The sequence below is a fragment of the Piliocolobus tephrosceles genome, chromosome 2 (genome assembly GCF_002776525.5).
Source record: "Piliocolobus tephrosceles isolate RC106 chromosome 2, ASM277652v3, whole genome shotgun sequence".
Taxonomy (NCBI): Eukaryota; Metazoa; Chordata; class Mammalia; order Primates; family Cercopithecidae; genus Piliocolobus; species Piliocolobus tephrosceles.
The window spans coordinates 39,763,241-39,777,815 of NC_045435.1; the positions used below are offsets into that span (position 1 = coordinate 39,763,241).

At 48.3% G+C, this 14,575-nt stretch overlaps 1 protein-coding gene across 3 annotated transcripts in view; it reads right to left on the bottom strand.

The window, feature by feature from the left end:
* The window catches only part of MYLK (myosin light chain kinase), a 222,234-nt gene that overhangs the window by 28,974 nt on the left and 178,685 nt on the right, over positions 1-14,575 (bottom strand). For all 3 annotated transcript variants that reach the window (XM_031935156.1, XM_023214904.2, XM_023214905.2), the window contains 3 exons: positions 9,004-9,036; positions 8,813-8,906; positions 6,760-6,963 (listed from right to left, as the gene is read on the bottom strand). In XM_031935156.1, the coding sequence (XP_031791016.1) occupies positions 6,760-6,963; positions 8,813-8,906; positions 9,004-9,036 (331 nt within the window). The remainder of the gene's footprint in view (positions 1-6,759; positions 6,964-8,812; positions 8,907-9,003; positions 9,037-14,575) is intronic.

Sequence of the window (14,575 nt, forward strand, 5' to 3'; positions counted from 1 at the left end):
TCTGAACAGTCTCTTTCCCTCAAATGACCACACATGCCTAAGGGAACATTCTTGTGCCCTAGTGTGTCTTTCAGTCACAGGGAACTCAAGTTCAAAATACTCACAGTTACCACAAGCATTTGTTTTGCATAGCCAGGAACGGAAAAATATCTTCAATCTTCAATAATAAGCCTCAGCAAATTTTCTAAAATTAGTTGGCTATAACCCATTATACCTACAGCTGTGACAGATCTGCTTACTCTGGCTAGGTCTATAGTATTGGTTTACTCCCTGAAGTCATAATTAACTGGTCTCCCCTGGACCTCTTCCTTGCCCCAGCTGTGTAATCCTTTCTACCTGGATAGGCTTTGGATCCTGGCTATGTCTAGTCAACTTGGCTTCTGCAGCCACAGGCATGCATCCTCTGCTAGGGACTGCCCCGGGGTCTCAGCCATCAGCATATCGCCCTTCAGTGCAAATGCACGGCCTGCCGCCTGAGTTGCACAAGTCCTCTCTGTTCTCCTGTCCTAGCCCTCTGACCGACCTTTCTTGGTCTCTGCTTAGCAAGTTTAAAGCATCTCTCTGGTAACTTATGCAGCACCCAGATATCAGTAAGCTCACTTTTTATTTTTTTCTTTTTCAATTTTTTTTTTTCTTTTTGGTAGAGACAAGGAGTTCAAAGTTATGTTGACCTATGATCACACAACTGCACTCGTGCCTGGGTGACAGAGTATGACCCGGTCTCAAAAGCAAAAGGAAGGAAAGGAAGGAGGAGAGGAGGGGAGCCCAGACTGGTCTGGAACTCCTGGCCTCCAGCGATTATCCCACCTCAGCCTCCCACAGTGCTGGGATTACAGGCATAAGCCATCATGTCTGGCTTATAACCAACCTTCCCTCCTTCCTTCCTGCCTTCCTTCCTTCCTTTCTGCCTTCCTCTGTTCCTCCCTCCCTCCCTTCCCTCCCTCCTTCCCTCCTTCCCTCCTTCCCCCCTCCCCTTCCCTTCCTTTCCTTTCATTCGTTTTTGAGACAGGGTCTTGCTCTGTCACCCAGGCTTGAGTGCAGTTCTGTGATCATAGCTCAACATAACTTTGAACTCCTGGGATCAAGTCATCCTGTTGCCTCAGCCTCCCAAGTAGCTAGGACTACAGGTATGTGCCACCGCACTTGGCTTATTTTTTAAATGTTTTGTAGAAACAGGGTCTCGCTTTGTCACCCAGGCATAAGCTCATGTTTCTACAGTGGTCTGTAGGTCCACCAGTTGAACAAGGCCGGGTGGGTTCTGGGCCTGTCCTCTTGCAAGGGTATTTCCTCTCCTACAGAGAGTCCTCATGAAGAGGAAAGGAGCTGAGTTTGAATCCTGCTGCTGCCTTTTATGAGCTGTGTGACATCGGGCAAGTTGCTTAACCTTTCTGAGTCCCAGTTTCCTTACCTATCCCTGCCTCATAGTTCTTAGGAATGTAGGAGCCTTTGTAAAGTATCACGCCTAACACATAGAAGGTGCTCAACACTTCTTACTTATTGTCTGATAAGCTGCGGTGGGCTAGGTCAATCTTGTCACTGACCCCTGCAGGAGAGAGACAAGGATGCACTGTGGGGCCCAGCATACCACAGCCTCTGCCACGTGACACACACACTCACTTCTGGAAGGGCTGAGCTGGAGAAGGTCAGTCTGTGCCAGTGACAGTTGGAGGGAGCTAGAATTGACACTTTAAAACCCATCTGAGAAGAAGGTCCCCAAATGGCCAGCAGGTGGTGCTCTTGTCCTCATGCCCTCCATTTCTATTGCTCTCTACCAGGGCTCCAAGTCAAACTCTCATCTACATTCTTAGGTCTCAGCCAGTTCTTAACATCTTGGTGCTTCATTTTCCTCATTTGTAAGATGCAGATTAAAAACAGCCCCACCTCACAGGGTGGCCCCAAAGACTAAATGAGTCAACACAGGTAAAGTGCTTGGAAGTGTCTGGCACACAGTCAACGCTCAATATCAATGATCAATTTTCTATGTAAAGAATCACTTGGGGCTCTTATTAAAAATATAAATTCCCAAGCTCTTCCTCTGGAGATTTTGATTTAGAAAGTCTTAGGAGAGATCTAGGGATCTATATTTGTAATAATTACTCCAGGTCATCCTTATGATCAGACAAGTTTGAGAAATACTGGCTTACTCAACTACCACTCCTGGGAGGCCAGATGAAATTCACACCCTCTGAAAAAGTCACTCCCCATTTCCTCACATGGAATGATCTTTCCCTCACTGGGCATCCATGGCCTTATGTCCACAGCCTTGTCTCTGCACTTTCCATGGCCTCATGTCCACGGCCTTGTCTCTGCACTTTCCTTGGCCTTATGTCCACGGCCTTGTCTCTGCACTATCCATGGCCTTATGTCCACGGCCTTGTCTCTGCACTTTCCATGGCCTTATGTCCGTGGCCTCATCTCTGCACTTTCTGTGTCAAGTTGGCTTTGCCTTGAAGTTCTGAACACATCACAGGTGGCAGGCTCATATAGTTGCCTCCAACTATATTTGGCACAGACAAGGTGCTCCAAAATGTTTACATTTAAATTTTAAATATTCTGAGAAAGCAAGCAACCATTGTTTTCAATGCCCTCGGGAACATCTGAGGCAATGAGTGGTGGGAATCTGAGCCATGGGGATAATCCCTGCTACATTTCTGGAGGAAACCTATTCAATATAAATTCAAATAGGTTCAATCCTATTCAGACATAATATATTTTGAAAACTGTTCCTATGGTTCAACTTTCTAAGATGGAAGGGGTTAAACAGGCAGGATTAATGGTTCTGTGGGTTTCTTTTCAAATTATTCAATGCTATGGGTGGAAAATATTGGTTTGATAGACAGAAACTGCCACCCACAGAAATGGGATGCCAAGGGCCAAGATTAGGCTTAATAAATTAACGGTGAGTGAGCGAATGACTAAATAAATAAGTGATCCCTATCCTAAGGAATCAGATTCATCCCCCAAACCCTAGACCTTGGCTCATAGGAAGCAAGAAGGAATGGTGCTGTCAGGGGACTCGAGACCCTCTGCTCCTTGCCCCATGGCAGCCAGCTGGAATGTTCTTTGATAAATTTTGCTAATAGTAGCACAAACATGAGATGAGCCATGGATGACACAGCTTAAACTTCACATTGTCTTCAATGCTCAGGGTTCCACCACCACCTGGAATGTCCCAAGCACTTCCAAAAGGACAAGCCCAAGTAGGTCAGGGGTCTGAAAGAACCGCTGTGTCAGACCAACTGCTATATGGTGGGGGCTCATCCAGTAATCAGAAGTCAGAAATCTGAAGACACATTCATTACTATTTCCCACTAGATCTGAGGCAACTGAACTTAAGGCTGGGACCCTGGAATACATTTCCATTTTTCTATCCCCAGGCATCATCCTTCTTTTAATCTCAGTTTCTCCATCCAACAAGGGTAGCACATTGCACTGGTGAAAATCATCCTTTCCCTTCTCAGTGGTCAAGTCTTAAGAGTGTTTAAGCTGGAAGGGATGTATAGATGGAGTATGAACCTGTTTCCTTCTTCTTTGGTTGACTGAGTTCTTACCAAGTTCCTACTCTTGGCGACCTGGCCATGGTCCCAAGTGCAGGCAAATCTTCTGGTATCTGGGCATGGAAGACCTGCTCCTGTCCACGGGGGAGGCATGGGGTAGAGGGATGAAAGCCAGACCAGCTGAAGTTTTCTTACATTTTCTCTTTGCTTTTTCCATCCAGCTTGCCAACTTCCAATTCCAAGCTAAGTATGGTATTCTGCCCACTGGTGCTGCTGCCCAGCCTTCCTCAGGCCCTGTGACTCCTGCACCCTCTCAAGAACCTGCTCAAGGTTTAACTTCTAAAGGTAGGACATTTCTCCACATGTCCTCACATGCCCATACTGCCTAGACTAAGCAACCTGTTCTAGAATAAATGTGAAAAGATGCAGCCCACGGGGCTATTGTGAGGGTATAAAGAATGAGGCCACAGACATGGGCTACGTATTTCCTGGAAATGGGCAGGAACGTTTGAATTTGGGGCTGAATGTAGATTTTAAGATACGAATGGAAATTCTTCACCACATCTTTTATGGTTCCACGAAATAGTAGAATTTTATAACCAAAAGGGGCGTCTTGAGATTGACTGTTCCAATCCAAGTACTTCTTTGTGCTGGTAGGATTTGACAATTGTAAAATCATGACTCAACAGTAGCAGAAACTGAAGCCAGGCTTCCTGAATACTAGGGAGGATTTGTTCCACAACACCTTGTTGGAAGTTAAATGCTCAAAAAGTACTTTTAAATGGAAAGAAACCAGGACACAAAAAAAGTCAATGTATCATACTACTAACAATAACTCCCCATTATAGAGTACTGTGCCCTATATGCATTATTGCACTGAATCCCACAGCGTTCATGAAGGCGGGCATCATATCTACATTTATGGATAATACAACTAGGGATTGGTACAATAGAATAACTTACTCAAGGTTAAATAACAAGTTAGAAGTAGAGCAGGGATTTGAAGTAAGGTTCATCTGACTCAAGCCTACACTTGTAACTACTGTTGCCTTTCCTAAGGAACACATACTGAAAGGAAATACTTGTGTGCCAGAATGTTAATGGCATGAGGGGAGAGAAAAGACTAATACTCCACTCATATCTACAGCTTGGGGATGTCTTACTGGCTTCAACTTTCCTGGGAAAGAATTCCAAGATGCTGATAGAGCCCCCGCCAAAGGACAGAGACCCCCAAAGTTCAGGATGAGCATTTCAAGGATATTGAAAGCAATTTCACAATATCTCTAAAGACTTCAAATGTGCATACCCTTTAATCCAGCTCTCCCTCACTTCTGGGAGTTTATCCTACAGATATTCACAGGCATGAGTGAAAAGATGTGGGTACAAGGTTACAAACAATGCTTGTTTGTAAAAGCAAAAGGCTGGAAATCGCCCAATCCCAATCTCTTATCAAAAGAAGGCTGCTGAAATAAATTGTGATTTTCTACACAACAAAACCCCACAGAGCTGTGAGAATGAGGAAGCTCACTCGGTAGTGATATGGGACTAACTCCCATACTAATTCGCTGAAAAAGCAAAGTAGGCTGGGTACGGTGGTTCACGCCTGTAATCCCAGCACTTTGGGAGGCTGAGGCAGATGGATCGTTTGAGCCCAAGAGTTCGAGACCAGCCTGGGCAACATGTTGAAACCCCATCTGTACAAAAATACAAAAATTAGTCGGGCAAGGTGGTGTGAGCCTGTGGTGAGGTGGGAGGATCGCTTGAACCTGGGAGGCAGAGGTTGTAATAAGCCGAGACGGCACCACTGCACTCCAGCCTCGGCGACAGAGTGAGACTCTGTCTCAAACAACAACAGCAACAAACAAACCAAACCAAACTAAAAAAGCAAAGTATATGATAGTGAGTATAAGAAGTTACTTTTTGTGTTAAAAGGCAAGAAAATAAGAATGTGTGTGTGTGTGTTTATACACTTATGTTTTCATAAATAAACTTTGGAAGGATACAGATAAAAGCCAATAAAACTGTCTGTTCGTGTTGGTGATGGTGGTGGTGTTTAGGAAAGGATAGACAGCAATAATGGTGGAAATTAGACTTTTCACTGTGTATTTCCTAATATTTTTTGAGGTGATTGTAGCATATATTCTAAAAATTCAGATAAAAAAGGAAACTGTTAAGAATGCAGATGCTGGCCGGGCGTGGTGGCTCAAGCCTGTAATCCCAGCACTTTGGGAGGTCGAGACGGGGGGATCACAAGGTCAGGAGATCCAGACCATCCTGGCTAACATGGTGAAACCCCGTCTCTACTAAAAAATACAAAAAACTAGCTGGGCGAGGTGGTGGGCGCCTGTAGTCCCAGCTACTCGGGAGGCTGAGGCAGGAGAATGGCGTAAACCCGGGAGGCAGAGCTTGCAGTGAGCTGAGATCCGGCCACTGCACTCCAGCCTGGGCGACAGAGCGAGACTCCGTCTCAAAAAAAAAAAAAAAAAAAAAAAGAATGCAGATGCTGTGGGGGATGCCTGGCTTGCTGATGCCAGTGTGCATGATTGACTGTGTGTGTGTGTGTGTGTGTGTGTGTGTACACACATGCACCAGCAGCTCAGAGGTGAGGGAGGTGGAGGATTCAGGTGCAGAAGAAACAATGGATTCTGGGAAAGCCTTGGCTGGAGGTCATTTGATCCATCTCCCTGCCTTTGTACAACCCCACAGGGAAAGCACCACTCTTTAATGAATGAGAAGTCAAAACAGTACCAACAAGAGTAGACCGGGGACATGCGGAGACATAGGAGGGGACTGAGGACCAGAGCAAGGCTTCCATCCTGGATTTTGAGCCCCGAGCCGGGGTGCCGCTTATCTTTCATGGGGAAGTCAGGAAGTCGCCCTGTCCCTCCCCTTTGATTCTAAACCACCTTCAGGTGAGAATGCCCCTGAATGAAACCAAGAAGCCTAGGGGTAGCTTTGCCCCTTTCATGGGGAGATGAGGGCGAGAAAGGTGCCAGGGTCCTCAAAGATCTACTGGTTTGTTTTGGAAATAAGCACAGGGCTGCAGCTGGGCTGGTGCTCAGAGGCTCAGGGCCAGCACTGTGCACAGACCTTCGGTTCTGTTTGGTCAGGCCTGGCTGTATGGCTGGTGAGCATCTTACATATCACACTCCTATCTGCGGTGCTTTCCATCTCGGGGCAGAGGTAGCTGGGGTAGGGCAGTAGGGGAGACACATTTGGGGGTTCCCTGCAGTGTCCCGGCTGCTGGCAGTGAGCCACTCACATCTCCAGGACCATGACGATGTTGGCCTTTTCTTCGAAGGCATCTACACACTGGACGAGCTTGGGGTGGTGGAGGCAGTTCATGATGCTGATCTCCTGCCGGATATTCTCTTTCTCTTTGGCTGAATATGCCTTGAAGAATTTCCCTGCCCAGACTTTTCGAGTTTTCTTTTCTACAAGTCGAAAGACCTGTCCAAATTTCCCACTGCAAATGAAAGGAGGAAGACAGAAAAGCCACATTTAGCCAAGCTTTCCACTACCTTGGGGTTGGCAAATTATGGCCCATGGGACAGATCTGGCCCATCTCCTTTTATAAGTAAGGTGTTATTGGAGCACAGCCCTGCCTGGCTGTTTGCATGTTGTCTATGGCAGCTTTTGCACTACAGTGGCAGAGCTAAGTAGTTATGACAAAGACGTATCTCCCATAAAGTCTAAGACATAGGCCTTTATGAAAGGTCCAGACTCCTGCTCTAGAGCAATGAGGCACTTTGTTTTTTCTTATCTTTAAACATTTTTTTTTGTAGAAATGGGGTCTCACTATGTTGTCCAGGCTGGTCTTAAACTCCTGTCCTCAAGCAATCCTCCCACCTCAGTCTCCCAAAGTGCTGAGATTACAAGCGTGAGCCACCACACCTAGCCTTTGAAGCACACTTCTAATGTTGACAAACCTACTGTCAACCTTGGCTGACGGCATCTCTTCTCCTGCCTGCGGTGGAACCCATGAAGATGGGTGGAGACAGCCCTTCCCAAATGCAGAGAATTACTGAGCAGTTGCCTTCCTTCCTTCCACTCCCTACCACTGATCCCCTGGTGATGGCCCAGGCAGGGTCCTGCTTCCCACTGCTGAGAGAGGGGAGAGTGGGGCTCCTCTGTGATGGTGCTGACTCCTTTCTGATACTGTTACCCACTTTGTATCACTCCTTCATTTCCCAGAAACCGCTGGAAATACAAGTGGAGTCCCAATCCTTTCTCTCCCACCTCTTCTATTCCTCCAGGGACAGGGTTAGGGGCAGGTGAACAGCTTGGCTCAGGATTGGGGTCTGAGCCCACTCTATCCTCCACACCCCAGGGAGAAGCCAGAGTAAGCAGTGTGACCAAGTTCATGAGGGAGCTGGGTGACTGCTGCACATTTAACGGAGCACTAACACAGGCATTGCTTTACAGTGAGCACTGATCAGCCTCCACTGACTTCTTTTTTTTTTTTGAGACGGAGTCTCGCTCTGTCGCCCAGGCTGGAGTGCAGTGGTCGGATCTCAGCTCACTGCAAGCTCCGCCTCCCAGGTTTACGCCATTCTCCTGCCTCAGCCTCCCAAGTAGCTGGGACTACAGGCGCCCGCCACCTCGCCCGGCTAGTTTTTTGTATTTTTTTAGTAGAGACGGGGTTTCACCGGGTTAGCCAGGATGGTCTTGATCTGCTGACCTCGTGATCCGCCCGTCTCGGCCTCCCAAAGTGCTGGGATTACAGGCTTGAGCCACCGCGCCCGGCCTCTCCACTGACTTCTGTGGATCAAATGGAAGGGATACCAAAGATAAACTGATCCAGTCCTCTCATTTTATTTTATTTTTAAAATTATTTTATTTTATTTTTTTAAGTTCTGGGGTACATGTGTAGGATGTGTATGTTTGTTACATAGGTAAGCGTGTGCCATGGTGGCTTGCTGCACCTAACACCCCACCACCTAGGTATTAGGCTGAGCACACATTAGCTCTTCTCCCTCATGTTCTGCTCCCCCCCACCCCCCGCCCTCCCCTGACAGGCCCCAGTGAGTGCTGTTCCCCTCCCCGTGTCTCACTTTAGTCCTGGGCTCTGAACAGAGGCATGGAAAAGGAAGGACTTGCCCACAGCCTTTGCAGAGCTGGGACAGTGCAGGACCGCATGGGCAACTCTGCAGAGAGTCCTGGGTGAGTGATGCTTTCATGGGTCCTGCAGGACTCTCAGTCTGGGGAGGAGGCAGGGCCCAGGGAGCAACAGGAAACTGAGATACTGAATCTAACTGTGAGACCCGCACCACCCTCACCCTGGGAGCCCAGAGGCAACTTCCCATTGCACTTACGATCCTAATCTCTCTTCGATGTCGTAGACGTCAGATACTTTTTGTTCAGTATTGATTGTCACCGTCCGATAATCAACCTCGGGCTCCTTCTCATCTGTGGGGCACAGGTCAGGGTTGGTGTGAGCCTCAGATGCCCCCACTCAGCTCCCTCCACCCCAAGAGCCTGACCTAAGGACAGGGGCTGCACTCACCATCGTCTGAAACCTCCACTTCATCCTTTGGCTCTGGGGGGGCACAAGGAAGGACCGAGAAGACACAGGTGATTAGTACTGAAGGCTCACTGAGAGTAAGATGTGCTGGGGGCCTTGCCAGGCCTCAGCATCTCTAGGCAGAAGACTACCAGGCCCAGAGCTCTGGGCATCCCCTGGGGCTGGTCAGTCCACACAGCAAATACGGCCTGATGCAGAATGGCAGGTGTCAGCCTCCTCCCTCCACTCAGCTCCACTTCTCCACCAGGTCTCCCCTCCATCCCATCCTCTCTAGCCTCATGGTCCCCAGATATACCCTTCTCCACATCTCATCTAACCCTTCCTGACTTTCAGAACCTATACACAACTGTGACAGTCTCTTTCTCCCCTGGCTCAGAAGTCAGCAACTGCTAATTGCTTCTAGTGTCAAATCCATGTAGCCATTTGTTGAACATTGTTGATGGCATCCCAGCACTGGACCAGGCATCTTGAATATCAGTTATTGTGGGCATTCAAAACATATTACACAGAAGGCATGGTCTCTCCTTTCTTGTAGCTTATAATTTAGTTCAAGAGGCAAAAACATGTATACTTGAAGTAACAATTTACAAAGTGTATCATAATCACGCACATATCACCATGGTTCAAAGTGAATACACAACAGAGGAGGGTGACACAAAATGGGGCAATTGTAAGTGACAGCAATTATTCTTGGAAGAAATGCCTTTGAGTTGTGTCTTAGAGGAGATGATGGAATACAACAAGGGGGTGAGTAACGTCACTCAAATGAAACCAACAGGTATTTGTGAGGCAGGCGGGGAGGGACACAGTCACGCCAGCTGCTCCCATGGCTGTGTCAGGAGGGAAGAGGGGACTGGGGAACAGGAGGGGGTCCCCAGAACAGGGGGGCGTCCAGCAGAGCATACCCACTTCAGAGCTCCAGGCCTTCCTTTGCCCTGATACAGTTTTGTTTGTTGACAATTGAGCCACCTGACCTTGGCTGACTGCCTTTCCCTTCCTGGGACTTGGTTTCCCCATCTGTAAGAGGAAGGGTTGCACCTGATGTCTCTGGCCCTGGCTAGCTCTGGATATCATGCTTCATCTTGTGCTGTGTGCTCCTCAGCCATTGTCTGGGTTGTGTCCCGGCTGACAGCTGGACAATGAATGGGAGGTTTCCCAAGGAAGCAAAACAAAGAGGAGAGAAAGCATAGAGGGAGGAAAAGGATTTTAAAAGTGTGAGTGTGTGTGTGAGAGAGTGTGTAAGGGTGGGCATGTGAGTGTGGCTGTGCCTGTGTGAGTGTGTGAGTGTGAATGGGAGTGTGTGTTTAGAGTTCTTCAAATGCTGCTGACAAAGCTTAGTCTTTTTTCAAAACTAAAACTAAACATGAATGGGGTTGGGAAGTATGTAATAATCACAGAAAGGAAATTGCCACGGAAAAATAAAAAAGGATGAGATAGACAGGGATACGCAGATAGAGTCCAGCTGAAGGATCAGAGGTGGGTTTCACAGTTACTGTCCTGTGCCACATCTTCCCGGCGTGGCATGGAGACCAGTGTATTCCGAGCAGCAGAGTGAGAGGGAAAGGAGAGGGCAGCTTTCCTGGCCTGGTGTCAGGAGGAGCAGTCTTGCCAATGGCCCAGCAGGTGGGGACTTTCCCTGCTTGCCTTGAAGGGAGTATCCAGTCCTAGAGTTGGCCCCTGCTGTCACTGTGAGTCCAGGTAGACAGTCACAGGGCTAGCCTCTGGCCTCACTCATGAGCCCACATCCATGCCTCACCTTCGCCTCTCACCCCAGAGGTCTGCGGCAGGTCTGATTCTCCTGCTAATGCTCTGGGGGAAGGACCTAGATCATTCTCAAGGAATTCCAGCCCCTCTTTCTAGTGCCCTGTGTTCCTTTATGCTGCAGGAAACTCGGATCAAGACTCTGGACTAAGCCAGGAGCAATGGCAAGTGCCTGTAGTCCCAGCTATTTGGGAGGCTGAGGCGGGAGGAATGCTTGAGCCTAGGAGTTCAAGTGCAGCCTGTGCAATAGAGTGAGACCTGATCTCTTAAAAAAAAAAAAAAAAACAGTAAAAAAAAAAAAAAAAAAAAAAAGATAAAGATTCCAGGCTGCTACGTCCCCTTCTGCTTTTCACTTCTTGTCCTGCCTCTCTTCTATTTGAGGGGCAAAATGACCACAAGGGGAGGATGAGAGAGAAGTAGAAGAAAGGCCACAGTTCAACTAGTGGCGCTCTTGGTACATAAAGCATTGTTGAGAAAGGTGAACTGGTTTCCGTCTTTCCACTAGGGAAGGAGCTAAAATTGCAGCAGAAGGGTCTTCCACTGAACTTTAAAAAAAAATCTGTTCAGAATGAGCTATGAAATCCATGAGCTAAGGGGAAGGCTGTTTGGAGGATGGTTCTGAGATATTTCTGCAAACAGATGAGAGTCTCGTTACCCTGGAGTGTTTGGGAGAGGATCAGCTGAGTGCTCAGGACCCTCACACGGCACAAGTCCAGTCAGTCCCCCGGACAGAGAATTGTCCCTTCCTGCAGCCAAGGACTGTTGCACACCCAGAGAACACTAGAGGGCACCCAAGCCCCGGAGACGCCTCTGAGGCCAGGGCGTAGCTGCAGCCTGGGATAGGAGCGGTACAGACTTTATATATTGAACCGTCCAGGGGGTTGCAAGGAGCCCCCAGTTCTGCAAGAAGCCTCAGTCACAGTAGCTGTTTTGCTAACAATTATACAGACTAGAACAAATTGGGGTTAGGAGCAGGGATGGAGTGGATTTGAGTGACAGCAGGATTCGAGGGGGAGTACAGTTCAAGACCTGGCTGGGCTGGGAGGGGGCGGGGCTGTGGTAAGGTTCTGGTTCTGTGCACTTGGGTTTGGGAGTACAGTGTCAATTCAGGAACCCTAGTCTTAGGAGTGGCTCCAGTATAGAGAAGCCACTGGAGCTCCATGGGGAACCCACGCTTTGTCCCCCACTGTAGTGCCAAGAACACAGGAGGGGCATAGAACACATGGTGAATGAATGTGAGCTGAGGCCTAGGGTACAAACAGGGATGCAAATGAGGCAAGAGGATGAAGTAGAAGAGTGAGAGGCAGGAGTGGCGGTGGCTGTGGTGGTAGTGGTGAAGGTCAGAGCCAACATTAGCTGGGCTTCATGGAGTGTGGGTTAATCAGCACTGCCTTTTCAATATGATCCCACCCCCATTGCTCCACAGAAATGACCTGCAGTGACCTCTCACTCAATCCCACCTCTCTGCCAACACACACACATATGCCTGTGCGTGAACACACACGCCACTTCCCTAAGGGCCATTTCCCTCTTCAGCAGAGGGATGGCCTATGAAGCTTTATAACTAACAAGCATCTGAGCAGACCACAGAGAACTTTTACCTGGAATCCCCCCAGCCAGAGTCCTCTGCCCCGAGGCCTAACACTTGCCAACTGTTCTGCCGCCTTCCTCCTCCCCCTTGGTAATCCAGCCAGGCTCAGGTGGGGAGTAGCTTCCTGTCTAGAAGCCCTGGGTGAACTAGACCCCTCCTCTGGATTTTAAGTGATTTCAACATTGCCCTTTGTCTATTCCCAGCTGGGAGGGGTGGCAGCAGGGGAGGGGAGTCTGAGGGCCCAGAGAGGGTTCAGCGGGCTGATGGCAGGGAACAAGGGAGAGGCCATTTGCCCCAGACAGGTAGTCCCAGCTCTTCCTCCCGGCAGAGTCTCCCCACAACCCTGGGAGCAGCTGTCCTGGACCCCTGGGGGCCACACCTCACAGCTCCCATGGCCTCTGGGCCTGCTACCTGGGGTTAGCCAGGGATTCTCCAGCCTCTCCTTCTTTACACCACAGCACAGACCTCAACCATTTCCTTTCCAGCCAATGAACATCTTCACACTGCAATCTTATTCCTTTTCCTGTCACTTTTCCAAGTAACATCCTAACAACACAGACTGGAACTTGATTGCCCCCCTGGGACCCACACTCTATGCGGCCCCCACTCTGCTCATTTCAGAGGGACGTTGTGTGTGTGTGTGTGGGTGGGGTGTAAGAAGACAGCGATGGCAGTTTTGTTACTCGGTGTCCCCCAACAGACATTTGGGAGTGGCTAGTGGTTGGGATCCCTGCGAAAGCTATCCCAGGAGCAGGCACCACACCTCTGTGACTTGCGCCATAGCTCTCAAGGAGACCTGCTTTACACATATTGACAGGGCTCAGTGGGTAAAGGTCACCCAACACACAGCTGCTCGCATAAAATTGTAAAGTTGGTATGTTTTCCATTGGTACCCTAACTTTCTTTCTTTCTGGAGCCCTTGTTTAATTGAAAGTAAAGTTTTAATACCTGTTTTGTACCTAATTTCAAATTTTTTTCAAAAGTAAAGAGGGTCATTGAATCAGATGACAGTTTCCATACTTGCGACGGCTCTAGCTCCCTGGTGATGCCAGGCCTGCTCGCTTCTCACTTTCTGAGCTTTGCTCAGGTTCACTCTTTGCCTCACTTGATTTCTAATTCCTTGTAGTTAGAAGGAGCCAAATACATTCTCACCTAGAGATCAGTTTTGGTTTTCAAGTGACACTCTGCCTGTGGAGCTCAGTCTCCTTCGATACTTGAGTCTTCTACCATCTACCTTACACCTCTACATTATGCTGTCTCCAAGAGCTCTCTTCCTTTGATATCCCTCCACCTTCTCCTCACCCCCAACCTTTTCTTATCCTATATTATTTAATTCATTTTTCTTTCTTTTTTTGGGATGGAGTCTCACTGTGTCACCCAGGCTGGAGTTCAGTGGTGCAATCTCAGCTTACTACAACCTCTGCCTCCTGGGTTCAAGTGATCCTCCTGCCTCAACCTCCTGAGTAGCTGTGACCACAGGCATATACCACCATGCCCAGCTAATTTTTTGTACTTTTAGTAGAGATGGTGTTTTGCCACGTTGCCCAGGCTACTCTTGAACTCCTGAGCTCAGGCGATCCACCCACCTCAGCCTCCCAAAGTACTGGTATTACAGGTGTGAGCCACCACACCCGGCCTCTTATCCTAAATTTACAATGTCCTTTTCTTGTTCTTCACACAAAACTTCTTGAAATAATATTCCATGCTTCTGGCCTCTCTTTCTTCCATTTATTCCTCAACCAGGGCAACCATCTTTTCACTCAGTGGAAACTCTACAGACTTATCACAAATATCACTATCAACCAAAGGACTAGAGCCAAAGACCCTCTGAGTCCTCATCTCCTTCATCTTTATTTAGCATTAGATGCAGTTTATGAAGCCCTCTTTGCAACTTCTCCCTCCCCAGTTTCTTTGAGACTCCAGCCTCCTCTTGGTTCTCTCCCCTCTCAGTCCTTTCTCCTGGTACTGCAAGCTCTTTCCTCATGGTATTGGTATTGACTTTATCTACCACACTCTCTGTAACCTTATTAATGCCCATGGTTTCAATTATTAATTAACTAGTAAAGACTTCCAAGCCTGCAGCACTAGCTTAAACCTTTCTCCTGGGCTCTAGACCCAACAGTCTGAGGATACCTTCCCTTGGCTATCCCTCAGATGCCTCAACTCAGCAGGGCTGAGACCACAGCTCCCCTCTCCTCCCAG